Below are 14,148 nucleotides of genomic sequence, written 5' to 3'. Positions count from 1 at the left end.
AGATCTCCTGTCCAATTCTAAGAACTTTTATTTGTGCCAACAACCTTCCATTATGAAAGTGGATGGTCCTTCATGCCTCGGGGGAACAGAAAGAGAACATTCTCTAAGCTGGGAGAAAATAAATACTATGACACGATTTTTCTTTTCATCTATAAATTGGATTTCAGCTGCTAACACTGTAACACAATTCTGGAAATTTAGTAAGATTTACTAACAAAACCAAAGAAACCCAACAACCACAACTGCACAACCACAAACAGGTCTGTGGTTTGAGCAAGTGCATGACCCTCCCTTTGCTATCTTTTCACTACCTGAGACAGAATTAACAGAAACATGAGTAAAAGCTTTTTATATTTTATCAGCCACTTCTAATACATTTTGGACTATCACTGCACACATTTAATTCCAGTTTAACAGTTTTTACTACTTTCTAGTGAGTGATAGCTAAAAGCTACATTTAGCATGTAAACAATTTAGATTATTCTGCTTGTATTTCAGAATGTTAGGCAGAATAACACATAGAAAATAAAAACTAAGATTACAGAGCTGTCCATATTTATTTTATTTGTTGTTGGTTTTGCTTATTGCTTTTTTTGTTTTATTTTCACAAAGTTCCTGTGCAGTGCTTAAAATCAACTTAATCTGTTCTTAAGGCAGCAATAATATAGCACTTTTTTTTTTTTTACAACTTTGTGAAGAAAGAGCCTGAAGAGGTGTTTAAAATAAACCTGCAAAAAGCACCGAGTATATAATGACCACTTAGGTAAGCACAGTGTAACTGTATCAGTCAGTTGATGCCTCCACAACTGGAATTTCAGCCTGATTTTGACCCACTTGGGGTAGAGAAGCAAAGCCTAGTGATCATAATTGAATAATTCAGAATTTTTTAACTAAACAGCTGCAAGCAGAGCTTTCATGCTTCAGACCTGATTTGTCTTTGACCGGATCTGTGCTGCACTTTCAGAGAACACCATCACCAGCATCAGCACCAGTGCTACCAATTCCAAAGCTTCATCCCAAACTGAAACCCTTTGTTGCCCTTCACCCACATTAAGGCTGCAGATGGGCCTGTTTGCATTCCTCTGCTTCGCCATGCTCTACAGTCCTCCTCACTCTCAGCCTCCTTTAAACTGAAGTGTCTGCACACTCCATTTCAGGATTGTCCACTTTCCCTATGCACAAGTCCCATTTGCTTTTGGAGGAGCACTACAGCTCATACTCTGCAGTGCTGAAGGGATCACTAGACTAGAATGAGAAGCAGCTGTTTATTCCCACATAAAATAAGTCAGATCTAGCTACATGAGGTTACTAACAGATTCTTTTGTTCCAAATGCAGCAGAGACTTCCACTCATACGGAATTGGACAATGTTCCATTTGATAAGTATTCATGAACACTGATTAGAGCTCCCAAAGGCAGATATATCCTCTTTTATCATTCTAAAGGCAGAGTTTCAGCTCCCCTGCACTATATCCTTCCCTATCCCCACTTCAGCTACTTAACTCACATAAAAATCAGATTTAACCTGACATGCTTAGCTTCTAGAACAGAAGCTGTGAGAAAAACTACAACCCAGAATTTAGTAACAGAGGTGGCTGTGAATGGGCTTGCACTTTGAGCACAGCCTGGCAGGCAGGAAGCAATTATGTGAAACTGGTAATTACCAAAGAAATAAAACAACAAAAAATATGAGAGTTGCAGGCCTGGATATTGACAGCTACACAACCATTTTAATCCATTAAGCTAAAGCAGCAGCTTATTTCTTACATTTGGGTGGTGTGTCAAAATGTATCTGCTCCCAGCCAAATTAGCAAAGGAAGCTCTCAGGAGCTGAACTTACCTCTGTAATAGAAGAGACACAGATCTGAGAGCACAAACCAGCGCTTCTTCCACAGCTTCATTCCAGTGCTGTCCTGCAGGAAACACAGGGATCGTGTCAGAAAACACACACTGGGGACAGCTCTGGTTCCCAGCACAAACCAGGCACTGCACAGCTCCTGGAACCCTGGCTGCTGAGAATTTCAGACTTCCTGTGCTGGCAGGCACTGACCCCCAGGAGAACTCTGCATTGACCTGAGGCCATGGAGAAGCTTCCAAAATGGAATGACAGAACTGGGATTGTGGGTGTGGAGTTTGAACAGAAGTGTGTAACACCACAGGGTGGAAAACTTAGAGCTTAATGTTTTAGAATACACTAATATATATAAAGCAAGATGGAGGTTTTGAGGCAGAGGCTGCTCCTTCTTCTCCACCTTCTTCTCCATGGGTTTGGGTGGTTTTGTGTAATTGGATAAAAAAGTCCCCATTGCAGGCACGGGTGGTTGGTTATCGGGTTAAAAGTGAAAATAATTGAGGTGTCATTTCTTAATTGGACAGTTTATCCTTAAAAGGCCTTGTAGAGAGAGAGACAGGGCTCCATTTTCAGTTTGTCAGAGTGAAGTGCTGCAGAACTCAGGGTTTGTGAGACTGTGACAGAGATAAGAACTAATAAACATCTGAGTCCAAACAAGAAACACCCTCTCGTGCATTTAATCCCGACCCTGGCAAAAAAAAGATAAAAACTGAACACACAACTGTGCTGTGTGTGCTGCCAGCTCAATTTCTTGGCTGTTTTAAGTATTTGACTTCTTATCCTGAGCTGTCTGTGCTAACAAAGGCTGTGACCCAGGAATCCTGAGGTGAACAGGGAGCCACGGAATCGCTGAGGTTGGAAGAGGCCGTTTAGCTCATCGAGTCCAGCTGCTAGCAGCACTGCCAAGTCCACCATTAAACCACGTCCCCAAGGGCCACATTAACACATCTAATTACACCTTCAGGGTTGGTGACCCAACCACTTCCCTGGGCAGCCAGTTCCAATGCTTGACAACCCTGCTGGTGAAGAATTTTCTCCCAATATCCAACCTAAGACCTATCCAGGCTATTTCCTTTTGTCTTGTCGCCTGGGAGAAGAGAGCAGCACTACAGTCTCCTCTTTGGCAGCTGTGGAGAGTAGGGAGGCCCTCTCTGAGCCTCCTTTTCTCCAGGCATGCTAGAGATTACAATCTACAGTTTGACCAGTTTTTAAAAAGCCAACAAAAAAAGCTTTTTTCTCTTAAAGAGGAAGGTAACACTTCAGGTACATCCTCCTTTGTTTTCTGAAGAAACTCTCTGTTGAACTTTGTCTTCTACTACCACTCATATGCCTAGAGCAAATTTCCTTCCCAAATGAAGTTTATTCCTACAGCAATTTAATTTTCTTTTATGCTTATAACCAATTTACACCACACAATTCAGAATGAAAGACTGCCACCACTACTGCAGTGTAAATAAGCCAAAGCACTGCAGCACACACATCCTGGTAGAATCAGATTTAATAAATATGTTAATCTGTTCCAGGAAGAAAAGTGTGTGTGAATTAGCAATATTCTTGTAGTAAACAGGTTTTGTGAAGAAGAGGGATTCTCTAATGAAAAACTGTGGGGTGGGTTTGTTTTTGGGGTACTTCCCCAGCCCAAGAAAAGTCAAGATCATTTTTAGCCTTGTATTTCAAGCTCTGCTCTTTTTGGGGTGGGAGAAATGAGCTGAAAGAAGACGAAAGGATAAACCAAGCATTAGCTAGGAAACATTATTCAGAAAAAGTATGTTCACTGTAAACATCTTCTAAAAAAGGAGATGGTTCTGGATTTAAAAATTAGGAGAAAAATGTCAGAAGATCACTACATGTACTGAGACAGCACACCCTGAATTAAACAAAAAATGCCACTCTGTGATTACATAAATGTTATTTTACTATCAGAAAGAAACCTGCACAAGCTTTCACTGTACATTTCTGAAGATCATATCTGTTGATAAAATTGACTAAATTGGCTCTCAATGACTACTCCAACATGGAAATACACAGCAGCACCTTTTCTTACAAACACCAACCAAACATCACAGCATTTAAATTGTTTCCCACATTAACCATCTCCAACCCTGAGGTGGATTAAAGACTGGTTGACGTGCCAGCCCCAGGGAGTGGGTGGCCAGAGCCTCCTGGTGTGCCCCAGGGGTCGACACCGTGGCCAAGACAATTTAACAGCTTCATTAATGAGCTGCACACATAGCTCACCCTGAGCAAGTCTGCACACAATTAGAGTTACGAGGAGTGCCTCGTACTCCAGGTGGTTGTGCTGTCATCCAGAGGGACTGGGCAGGCTGGGAAATTGGGCAGAGAAGGATCTCTTGGAGTTAAACAAAGGGAAATGCTCAGTCCTCCACCTGGAGAGGAATAACCCCCTGCAGCAACGTGAGCCAGGAATGCACCCTCGCAGCAAGGGAGAGCAGCAGCACCCCAGACTGCATTAGCAGTGCTGCCAGCAGCAGGACAAGCCTTGGGGTCTGGGTGTTGAGGTGACCCCGAGAGTGTAAAAGTCTTTGTTCTCCCAGCCTGCACAGCCAAAGGAGGAGTCGGAATGCGTAGGATCAGCTTCTCAAGGTTGTTTATTTTTCCTTATCTATAACATTCTTTCTCTGCCCTGCTGAGCTCTGTCTAGCAAGGAGGCCATGGCATTCTGTCTGCCCTCTAGGGCAGACATTTTATGTAATCTTCTAGGTTTACATTTTATACCAAAAACTACGTGTGCTATGTTTACAATGATGTGCCCATATCTATCATTTATATTGGACACTGTGTCTCTACCTTAAACCAACAGAAATGTATCACCATCACACCAAGACGTGGAGGACAAGAAAAAGGAGAAGAAGGTCAGGACACACCCAAATTCCTCCATCTTGCCCCCTTGAACCCCCTTCTAAGAACCCCAAAATTCTACTTCTTCACCCTGTGTTAATTCAACTACCACACTACTCAAAACCTTGTGGCTTGTAATTCCTCACACAAAGCTGGCAGCTTTTTCCCATGGGCTAGAATCGAAGCCACAGGTGTTTTTGACTTTGTGCCAAGGTCTCCAAGACCTGCCAGGGTCTTGAGACAGCCAGGGCAGCCAGAGGGATGTCCTGGGTTCCCACAGATAAGGACATCCTTCCTCTCTGCTCAGCACCACAGAGGCCTGGCTGCAGTGCTGCTCCTGCTCTGGGCTCACTGGTGCAAGAGAAATGTGAACATACTGGAGGGAACCCAGCAAAGGGCCACGGAGACGACTGAGAGACTGGAGCATCTTCATATGGATACAGGGTGAGAGAGGTGGGATTGCTCAGTTGGGGGAGAGAGCAGCTTAGGAGGCATCCTATCAGTACAAACATCTGGTGAAAGACTAAAGAATGTGGAGCCAAACTTTTGCCAAGGGCAAGGAAAGAAACAGTGGGCACAAATTAAGAAGCATGAAATTCTACCTCAGCAGAGGTAAAACTTTTTATGGTCAAATACTGACACAAGTTGCCAGAGAGATTGTGGTGAAGTCTTCATCTGTGAAGATACTCAAAGCCCAGCTGGATAAAGTCCTGCCCAAGACTCTCAAGCTCATGGTGTGATTCTGGGGGTGTCCTGTGCAGGGCCAGGAGTTGGAATCGATGATCCTGATGGGTCCCTTCCATGATATTCCATGATTCTCTGACCCTGCCCATGATATTCCATGATTCTCTGACCCTGCTCTAGCTGAGCCTGGTTAATTGTGTTGGATTATCATGAGATCCCTTCCAACCAAGGCAGCTGTGTGATTCTGTGCCCCAGAAAACAGCAACAAAATCACCTTTGTGAGAATTTTTCACTCTCGGCATTTGCACCTCAGAATTCTCTTCACTCTCAGAGTAGAGGCTACAGGATTGTCTAAACCTGGGAAAATCTTCCACTAAACAGACACATCTAGATCTTATCATCTGAGCAGTTTTTAAAAACTGACTCATCACCAGCACCCAGAAATCTATGCAGGTCATTCCAGTCTATCTGAGTAGGCACAGTAAATGACAATGTAGATCAAAATTACATGCACACATTTGTCTCAGCTGAGTTTAAATTATGAGTTCTTAAGGGTTCTTGGTGGGTTTTAAAAACAGTTTCGTAATATTAATCAGAACAGCAGATTTACAGGAGGCTAGAACATTGTCCCTGAAGAGCACATACTTCAGATGAATTCACACTCCATGGGAAAACCTAAAATAATATCTGGTTTTAACACGATTATCTTTGAATAAAGCAACAGACATACCTATGTGAAATATATGAAGAAATGGCTCCACTTACTATTTTTTACTGAAAATATTACTTTTAGAAAAAAAGTAGATAGTCTAAGAAAAGAAACTTAAAAACCCTCAGTATTCTGGATCATGAACCTCTTGTCCCATCATCTTGACACGCCTGAAATTAAATCAGCTGTTTACTACCAATATCTGCTTAGATTTTTTAGAATCATATATATATATACATACATACATATATATATGTATTTATATATATTTATATATATATATGTATTATATATATATATTATATATATGTATTTATATATATATATTTATATATATATAAAATCTACCAATGTTCTTTACTTGTCTGATGTCCTGATTTGCATCAGACTGATATCCAGTAAGGCGTTAATGAATTGAAGACCACAGTTTACAGCTTCACTCTGCTATTGCTATCATTGTATTTTATAGAAGTGGTTGTCTTTTGTACCACACAGTAGAGGGAAAAAAAAAAAAAAAAAAAAAAAGAGAGGGGTGAGGAGGGTGTGAGTACCTGTTTGTAGAGCCAGCCTCGTCTGACAACTGGTGCATTAGGATTTCTCTTTATGGAGTTCGATCTCTTCCCAAAATTATGAACCTTCTTTGAAGATCGTGATGTCTAAATTGAATTGAACACGTTATAGAAACCATGGCACCAATAACTGTACAAAAATCAAAACACTTTTCTTTAACATCTTTTTCTTACATGTGCTCCTCTGGGGGACTGCAGAACACAAGCTCTATTCTTTTTTTAGATAAATAATTACTGCAATGGTTCTGCTGGTTTCAGCATTTCTTTCTTTTCTTCTGCAGAGAATATCAAGATAAATCCCAAGACAAGTACTAAAAGATGTTTTGGGATTTTTTTCAAACAAGAAAAAAACCCAACCAAATACAAATCTGACCTTCTTCTAAGGCAGGCAGAATGCCTACTGAGCTGTAGGAAGAGAAGTGAACTCACAGAACTATTATTAATTATGAAAAACTACATCGCCTGGGCAAGAAATCCCACTCTTTCCTGCTTCCAATACTGAACTAACACATGAAAACTTGTTCAGATTCCAACAAGATATAACTCCCCCTTTCCTAAAATAAATTAATTTTTTAGTATTCCTTCTTTGTTCTGTGATCTCTTGGTTGATTTCAGTATTATTTTACTTGCTTGCACTGAAGTCTACTTAGAAACCTTTCCATGGAACTCTGGAGCTCATATCAGCTGCTGCTTATACTTTTTACAATTTTGCAGTGATCACCTATGATTAAGAGAAGTAGGAAAAATAAAGCCTTTTAGATTTCATCCCTCTACTTGAATAACCGAGGGAAATTGGAAAAGGCACAAAGAACCTTGCAGTGCTTTGCCAATTCACACTTCATTCTTCTCAGCCTACATTTAGAAAGTTTGCTCTGCAACTAAACCAGCTGAACATTTACTTGTGTTTTCAATCCTGTAAGAATTGGTGCCTCAGACACCACGAGATGTGACAGAGCAAAGTACACTCCTGTGCAGAAGATGTCAAGTTCAAGTAAGTTTTTAAAGCTGCATTCACATCTCTGCTTCAAATCCACCATTTGGATTGAGACAATATTATAATCCTGTGTTTCAGCTTCCCTCTCTCTGCCACTGAGACTAATCATGAGGTTATGCAAAATTCCTAAAGGGGGAATGCTTGACAACCACTCAGGTTTTGTTGCAAATGAGGTGTGGGGTTTCTCTGTGGAAATTCTCTCAGCACTCATCACAGAACTGAGCTGGGTTTTACTCGTGCCTCAGAGAGAATCCCACAGTAGCTGAAAAACCATAAACTGAGAACTCGATTTAAAATGATATGCAGCTTTTGTCAATGATGCCCTTAACTGAAGAATACAACGCTGCTTGGCAGAAAAAAAAAACAAACAACATTACAAAAGCTATGTGTGCCTGCCTAGAGTCTACAACACAAAATACATTTTGTATTTCTTTTTTGCAAGAATCACAAGGGAATACAAAAATAATCAGAGTGCTTTTAATTTTCCCTAGAGATACAGAAATTTGACTCAGTTCTGAAAAGCATGACAGAACAAGCAACTGAAAGCCTAATTAAGAATAAAAGTAAAAAACTTCCACATTTCTATCTGTGCAAAATGGACAAAGATTTCTAAGAAGCCAAGAGAATTATGAGAGCCAGCTGTGAAAAAGGAATACATAACAAAGAACATATAAAAATCCAGTTATAAAGGGAGCTACAGCTCTCTCTGTTAACCTGTACGACTGCTGTATTGGCATATCACACAAAAGCTGGGCTAACACTTTGATCAGAAATAATTTCTAACGCTCACACCTACTCTAATATTAGGTACTAAAGGTTCAAAACCCCTCAAGAGTGCTCCAGTGCTCTATTTTTACAATTAGCTATTGTAAAAATAGCTAATGCATTGAGGCTGCTTCTGAAGACAACCATGCACTTATGTCAAGTCTAACAAATTCAGATAATTTAGACAGCTGTCTCTAAGGTAGGCCTGATAAAAACCCATATTGACTCCAATTTCACTGAGCTAACAAGAGAGTTTTAATGGGTTACATCCTACCAACTGTGAATACAAACTTCTAAATGCAGCATCACAAGTGCTTTCTACTTTTAGTTATTACAGAGAACACTTTAGATGACTTGTAATTAGTTTGCCACACGCTGCATAAAGAGATTTAACTTCACAACAAACTCTGAACCTTAAGACAATGAGTATTTTGGGACACTGAAACACTGTAGGTGAGTATATAAACTAATTATGAGTGCTCAGACTTTAGATTACCTCTCCTTTTGTTATGCCTGGGATCCCTGGCCATCCCTGGTCTCTCATACATAACTAATTATCTCAAACTGTGACAGGGGAGAAAAAAAAAAAAAAAAAAAAAAAAAAAAAAAAAACAAAAAAAAAAAAAACAAACAAAAAAAAAACCAAACCCCAAAAACCCCCACAAACAAACAAAAAACCCCCCAAAAAACAAAAAAACAGGACATATTGCCCAGCTCCAGCTTCTGGAGAAGGCAAGGAGAGGATAGTGAAGGAATGATCCAAGCAATCTTCACTTGCTGGAAGGTGCAGAAGGTAACAGAGCAAGCAGAGTCACACCTGGCACCATCTGATCCATTCTAGAGTCCCAGCAACTCAGATGCCTCCCAACATCAGATCCTGTGGGAAGAGCCCTGCACAAATCCAGTGCTGAGAAAGAAGCCAGGATGTCCAGCCAGTGATAGTCACTGTTTTCCAAAACTGAAAAAAACAAACACCCAGCAGGGTTTTGAACTCTGGACAACAGAGCAGTCAGCATCTGGGGCTGCACATTTCATCACCCTGCAAGTGGCTTTTCTCTCTGCTTAGCTGGTAGGAAAACACAGGCTTTATGTGAGGCTTCTCTCCCAGTTTCAGAACTAGCACAGAAGTCATTAATTAACACTAAATTTACTGCATGTAAATTTAAAAAACATAGACTGAGAACCCTGCAAATAAGGAAATTTTCTGCATGTAAACTCAGAGAATACAAATGTGTATCTTTGTTACTTTTAACTTCTGTTTAAAAATATGTTTCCAATGTTCAAGGCTTACATTATCTTCCAAACCACAAAACAACAGGATGCTTCCTTCTGGATTTTGTAGGCAATTTTGGTGCCTTCCAGTGCTGCAGTTTTCCATGAGCTGGGTGGGTTTCTGCCTCAGCATTTTGGCTTGGACCAGGAGGCTGCTCTTGAAGCAAATCTCCCCATCATTCACTCTTAGGGTGCTCTGGTTTACATAATAAAGCAAACTGGATTCCATTTAGGCAGGACTAAAATGTAAGATGCACAAGGAGCACTACTGGGCTGGTCTGAATATAAATCATGAAAACACTGTGCAGACATCCAGCTCTGAGCACCAGGAATGCCCTCCACACCCCTCCTCTTCACTGTGCTGTTTGCCAGTGAATTTTAACAGCAACTAATAATAATTTTAGTTTCTGTTAATCAGAAATTTCCAGCTAACCTGGATCCTGAGCAGACCTGAATGGCTACACCTACACAAGCCATTCAAAGCTGGACTGAACTGAAATATCTATTAACAAACTGATTAATATTTGTGAGCACTGGGAAACATCCCAGCTGTACTGGAGTCACCTGGAGCTCCTCAGCAGCTGTCCTGGGCTGACACTCCACTTTCTGTGAGAAAAATGTGTTCATCTTATTCTGCTGATAATCAGGACAGCCATGAAGAGCAGCAGATCTGAACCGTGGAGGGTGACTGGGGATGTGACTGACTTTAACACATTAAAAAGCAATTTATGACATACAATCCTGTTTGTCTAGGTAGTGATTTTAACAGCAGGGAGAAAAACAAGATTGAAAAAAAAAAAAAAAAAAAAGACAACCACAAAAATAATTTCTTCATTCTACAGAGAGATGAAAATAAATACTTCTGTAGCAATCTGAAGCCTGTGGGTTTTCACAGCCAGGGGTCTGTGCTAGTGCCTTCATGTCTGGAAACACTTCAAGGTAACAGGAAATAAGCAGCACTTAACAGAGCTGTGATTTGTTATTTGGCCCCTCTCACGTATACAGTGGGAAAGGAAGATTAGAATTAAGACTTTTACTGGGCACAGACTGATTTTTGCCTCACCTCATATTAGCCTCTGGAGCAACTCCAGGGTCTTTCTGACACAAAAGAGCAACTTCTCCAAGTTCCATATCTATCTGGGATCAATTCACATGAAATGCAAGGAAAACCTTCTCCTGTACCCCTTAACTGCCTGAAACTTTAGTTGTATCCCAAACTTCTTCCCGTTCCTCATTACTTTCCAATATCAGGTGTGGTCATGAGTTATCTCTGAAAACAAAAACCACCTAAAAAACTGGATTAGCAAAACCACAAAGCATCCTTCCCCTCTCTAATTAATTCTCTGTAACTTCTCTCACCAACATTTTATTCCTGTTTTATTGTGCTACAATACACAATACTGCTATTATATTAATATAATACTACATATATATATGTATAATACATATTTTATATATAGAATTATATCTATATAGCATATATATTACATTATATATTACATATATATACAATACTACAAACTAAGTATTATAGTCAAAAGTTAAGAATTTCAGGCTTTATTGCTTGAAGACATGAATAAAAAAAGAAAAGAAAATCCATTTATTATCCAGGCACAACCCATGGGCTATATCTATAGTCATCTTTAGAAAGGATTCAACTCATTATCCTTGAATAGCTGCCAGAAAAGGCAGATTGATATTAGCTGTGGTTCTACTTTCCCAGCATTCACCTCCCAAAAACCAACAGTTTTTAAATGGTGCTGCACTAGTTCAGACAAATGCACATCTGAGAACTGATGTACAGTAATTACACATGCAGCCACAATAATCATATTAATATTTTAAGTGCATTTAAATAACTAGAACAGGAGGAATGAAAAGCAGAACAACAGTCTATTTTTTCAAAATGTTATTTCCACAGGAAACTAAAGTGTCATTAATCAATGAAAGTAAAAGAAATCACAGTAACTGGGCCATAGAAATCTCAATTTCCTCCTCTAAGACTATGAAACAAGCACTAGGCTAAATGGCATTTTCATCTTCTCTTTTGAAAGTGAGAAGAATGTAAGACACATGCTCCTAAATTGTAATTAATTTTGCATATTTAACCTGAGATTAACCAGAAAATGAATTTTGAGAGAACTAGCTATGTAATTACTGCATTCTACACCTCTGTTATGACTCTAACAAGAAATTACCTTGGTTTTTTTGCTTGCTTGGTTGTTTTAGGGTTTAGCTGAGTTTATTTTTTACTGTTGTTGTTTGGGGGTTTTCTAGTTTTTTGTATTTCAAACTGGTTTTCCTGCATGGACTTAAACATGATCATATGAAAGTTGAGATGGATTTTGTTTCTGTTCATAATACATCTGTGACTCTCTATTTTTCCCCCCAGCAACATTAATAGATTAAGACACTTTTCTCATTAAGTAACAGTTTTCTAACGTAGGTCAAGGATTCTGCCTGTCTCATGAGATATTTAAAACAACAAAAAGGTTCCAAAATGCGCTTGAAGGAACCTTGCAATGTTTCTTACCACATGGTAAGTCAATTATTTCAATCCGAGTTTCTGACATTAAGGAATTTGCTCAGTTAGAACACATTCCAAAGTTTATTTTTCCCTTGCAGGCTGGATTAGTTTGCTGAAAAAGCAGTTCTCAGGGTTAACATTTCCAGTGACTAGCTAAAGCACAGGGTTTTTTCCCTTGTTTAACTGTTAACTACTGGCTAGAAGAGATGACAGCTCTTGTCTGTCATCACTGATCAAAGCTGCTTTCTTGGTCTCCTAGAAAACTTAGGACATTTCTTAACTTTGTACCAAGTGCACTTCTCTTTCAAAAAAAGCTGAAAATTAAAAAAAAATACGCACACAATAGGCTCATCAGCTCTATCCAATAAACCTAAAAGTTGGTAAGAACATCTGGGCATTTACCTTAACCTCCTGAGAACCTGGGTGAATGGAGAGGTAAAACCTTAGTAAATTAAGGTGACCCTAGGTTTCTCCTAAACATTTAGCAGGAATTTTTCTAGGAAGCCAGGACTTCTGCTTCTGGTCCAAAGTCACCTGCTGTTTAGCACAGGGTCACCTCCCACCTCTCTCACAACTGCTTCTTGCAGACAATTCCAACTCTCTCTGTTTTACCTGGACACATCCAGGCAATTGTTAGTGATGGAGCAATTTCTGCAGAAGTGCTGGCCCAGATGCCTCATCAGTCACTCAGGTTTTTGCTGTTCACACAGATCAGGAAGGTCAATTTAAGTACGTGCAAGTCATAAGATCTCTGAGATACCTGATAAAAATTACAGCTACAGTGACAATTTGTTTGAGACACTTCAGTTTCCAAATTAAACGTGGAAGGAGTCGAGTGCCCTGAAAAATATATAAGCTTTGTTTCTCTTTTTCAGTGGAATACTAACAGACAGCACTGTCTAGCACCCTGTGGAATAATTCAATTATTTTAGTTCTAATTTATTTGGACGTAAAGACTTACTCTGCCCACAGGGCTCATTGGATGAGCAGCATAATCTGATGTCAGATTATAGTTAGTTGCTTCACATATCATGCTTACTGGTCGCTCCTTCTTTTCTTCAGATGACATTGCTGCAGCAGTCCTGAAAATAGAATATGTAATAGCACCAGAACATGCTGTGTGTGCAGACTGCTAATAGCAAGCACCCCTAGATGTAGCTTTGTACAGCCTCTGTCCTACTTTTCCAAGTCTGAAAGCAATTCACAATTCATCGCAGAACTACCTGCACTGTGTTTTAAACTCCATCCTATTAGGGATGAATTTCAAGATGTTGCTTAAAACCAGAATTTCTCTCTTAGCGCCAGGTGTTGGTGGGAGGGAAAAAGACAGGTATGAGTGTGAGATGGAAATGGGAAGAAATGCTCTCCAAAGGCCCCCTCTGGCTTTGCCCCCCCTGGGTGAGAACAGGCCCAGTGGTGAAATTTGGCCAGTTCTGATGGTTTTCACTGGAGCCACCGTGTAATGTGCTGCAGCAGTGGTGGGGAGCAGGACACCCAGGAGCCAGGCTCCAACAAAATCCTGAGGTCAGGCATGAGCTCCATGCACACCTTCTTGTATTGCTCTACAAAACTAATGCAAAGACAGCAAATCCCAGTTATTATCAGTTATCCCAGTTATGATTCAGAAAGTGTCCCAACTGGCCAAGGAACTAATCAGTTGAGGAGAAACTATCAGGCAAAACATTACAGATTAACAGCTTGTGGTTGTCCCTAAGTGATTATAAAATTTATCCCTTTCTGGAAGTTTATTTGATTGCTATATAGCATCTAGGTTGTTTACTAAAATTACAGAATTAATTAAAGTGACAAGAGGAAATTCATACAGCGCATAAATGTGATGCATTTCTATCATACAACTAATTTGAGCTATGGTTTATATCTTAAAAAATAGTATAAAATATTTATCCTTGCTTTCGAG

At 39.9% G+C, this 14,148-nt stretch overlaps 1 protein-coding gene across 6 annotated transcripts in view; it reads right to left on the bottom strand.

Annotated features, from left to right (window-relative positions):
* Positions 1 to 14,148, bottom strand: part of PLEKHA5 (pleckstrin homology domain containing A5) — a 165,278-nt gene that overhangs the window by 57,256 nt on the left and 93,874 nt on the right. For all 6 annotated transcript variants that reach the window (XM_053942711.1, XM_053942717.1, XM_053942712.1 and 3 more), the window contains exons 5-7: positions 13,192 to 13,312; positions 6,655 to 6,759; positions 1,840 to 1,912 (exon numbers count right to left, since the gene is read on the bottom strand). In XM_053942711.1, the coding sequence (XP_053798686.1) occupies positions 1,840 to 1,912; positions 6,655 to 6,759; positions 13,192 to 13,312 (299 nt within the window). The remainder of the gene's footprint in view (positions 1 to 1,839; positions 1,913 to 6,654; positions 6,760 to 13,191; positions 13,313 to 14,148) is intronic.

This window comes from Vidua chalybeata, chromosome 5, assembly GCF_026979565.1.
Source record: "Vidua chalybeata isolate OUT-0048 chromosome 5, bVidCha1 merged haplotype, whole genome shotgun sequence".
Classification (NCBI taxonomy): domain Eukaryota; kingdom Metazoa; phylum Chordata; class Aves; order Passeriformes; family Viduidae; genus Vidua; species Vidua chalybeata.
This window is presented reverse-complemented; position numbering and strand designations above follow the sequence as displayed.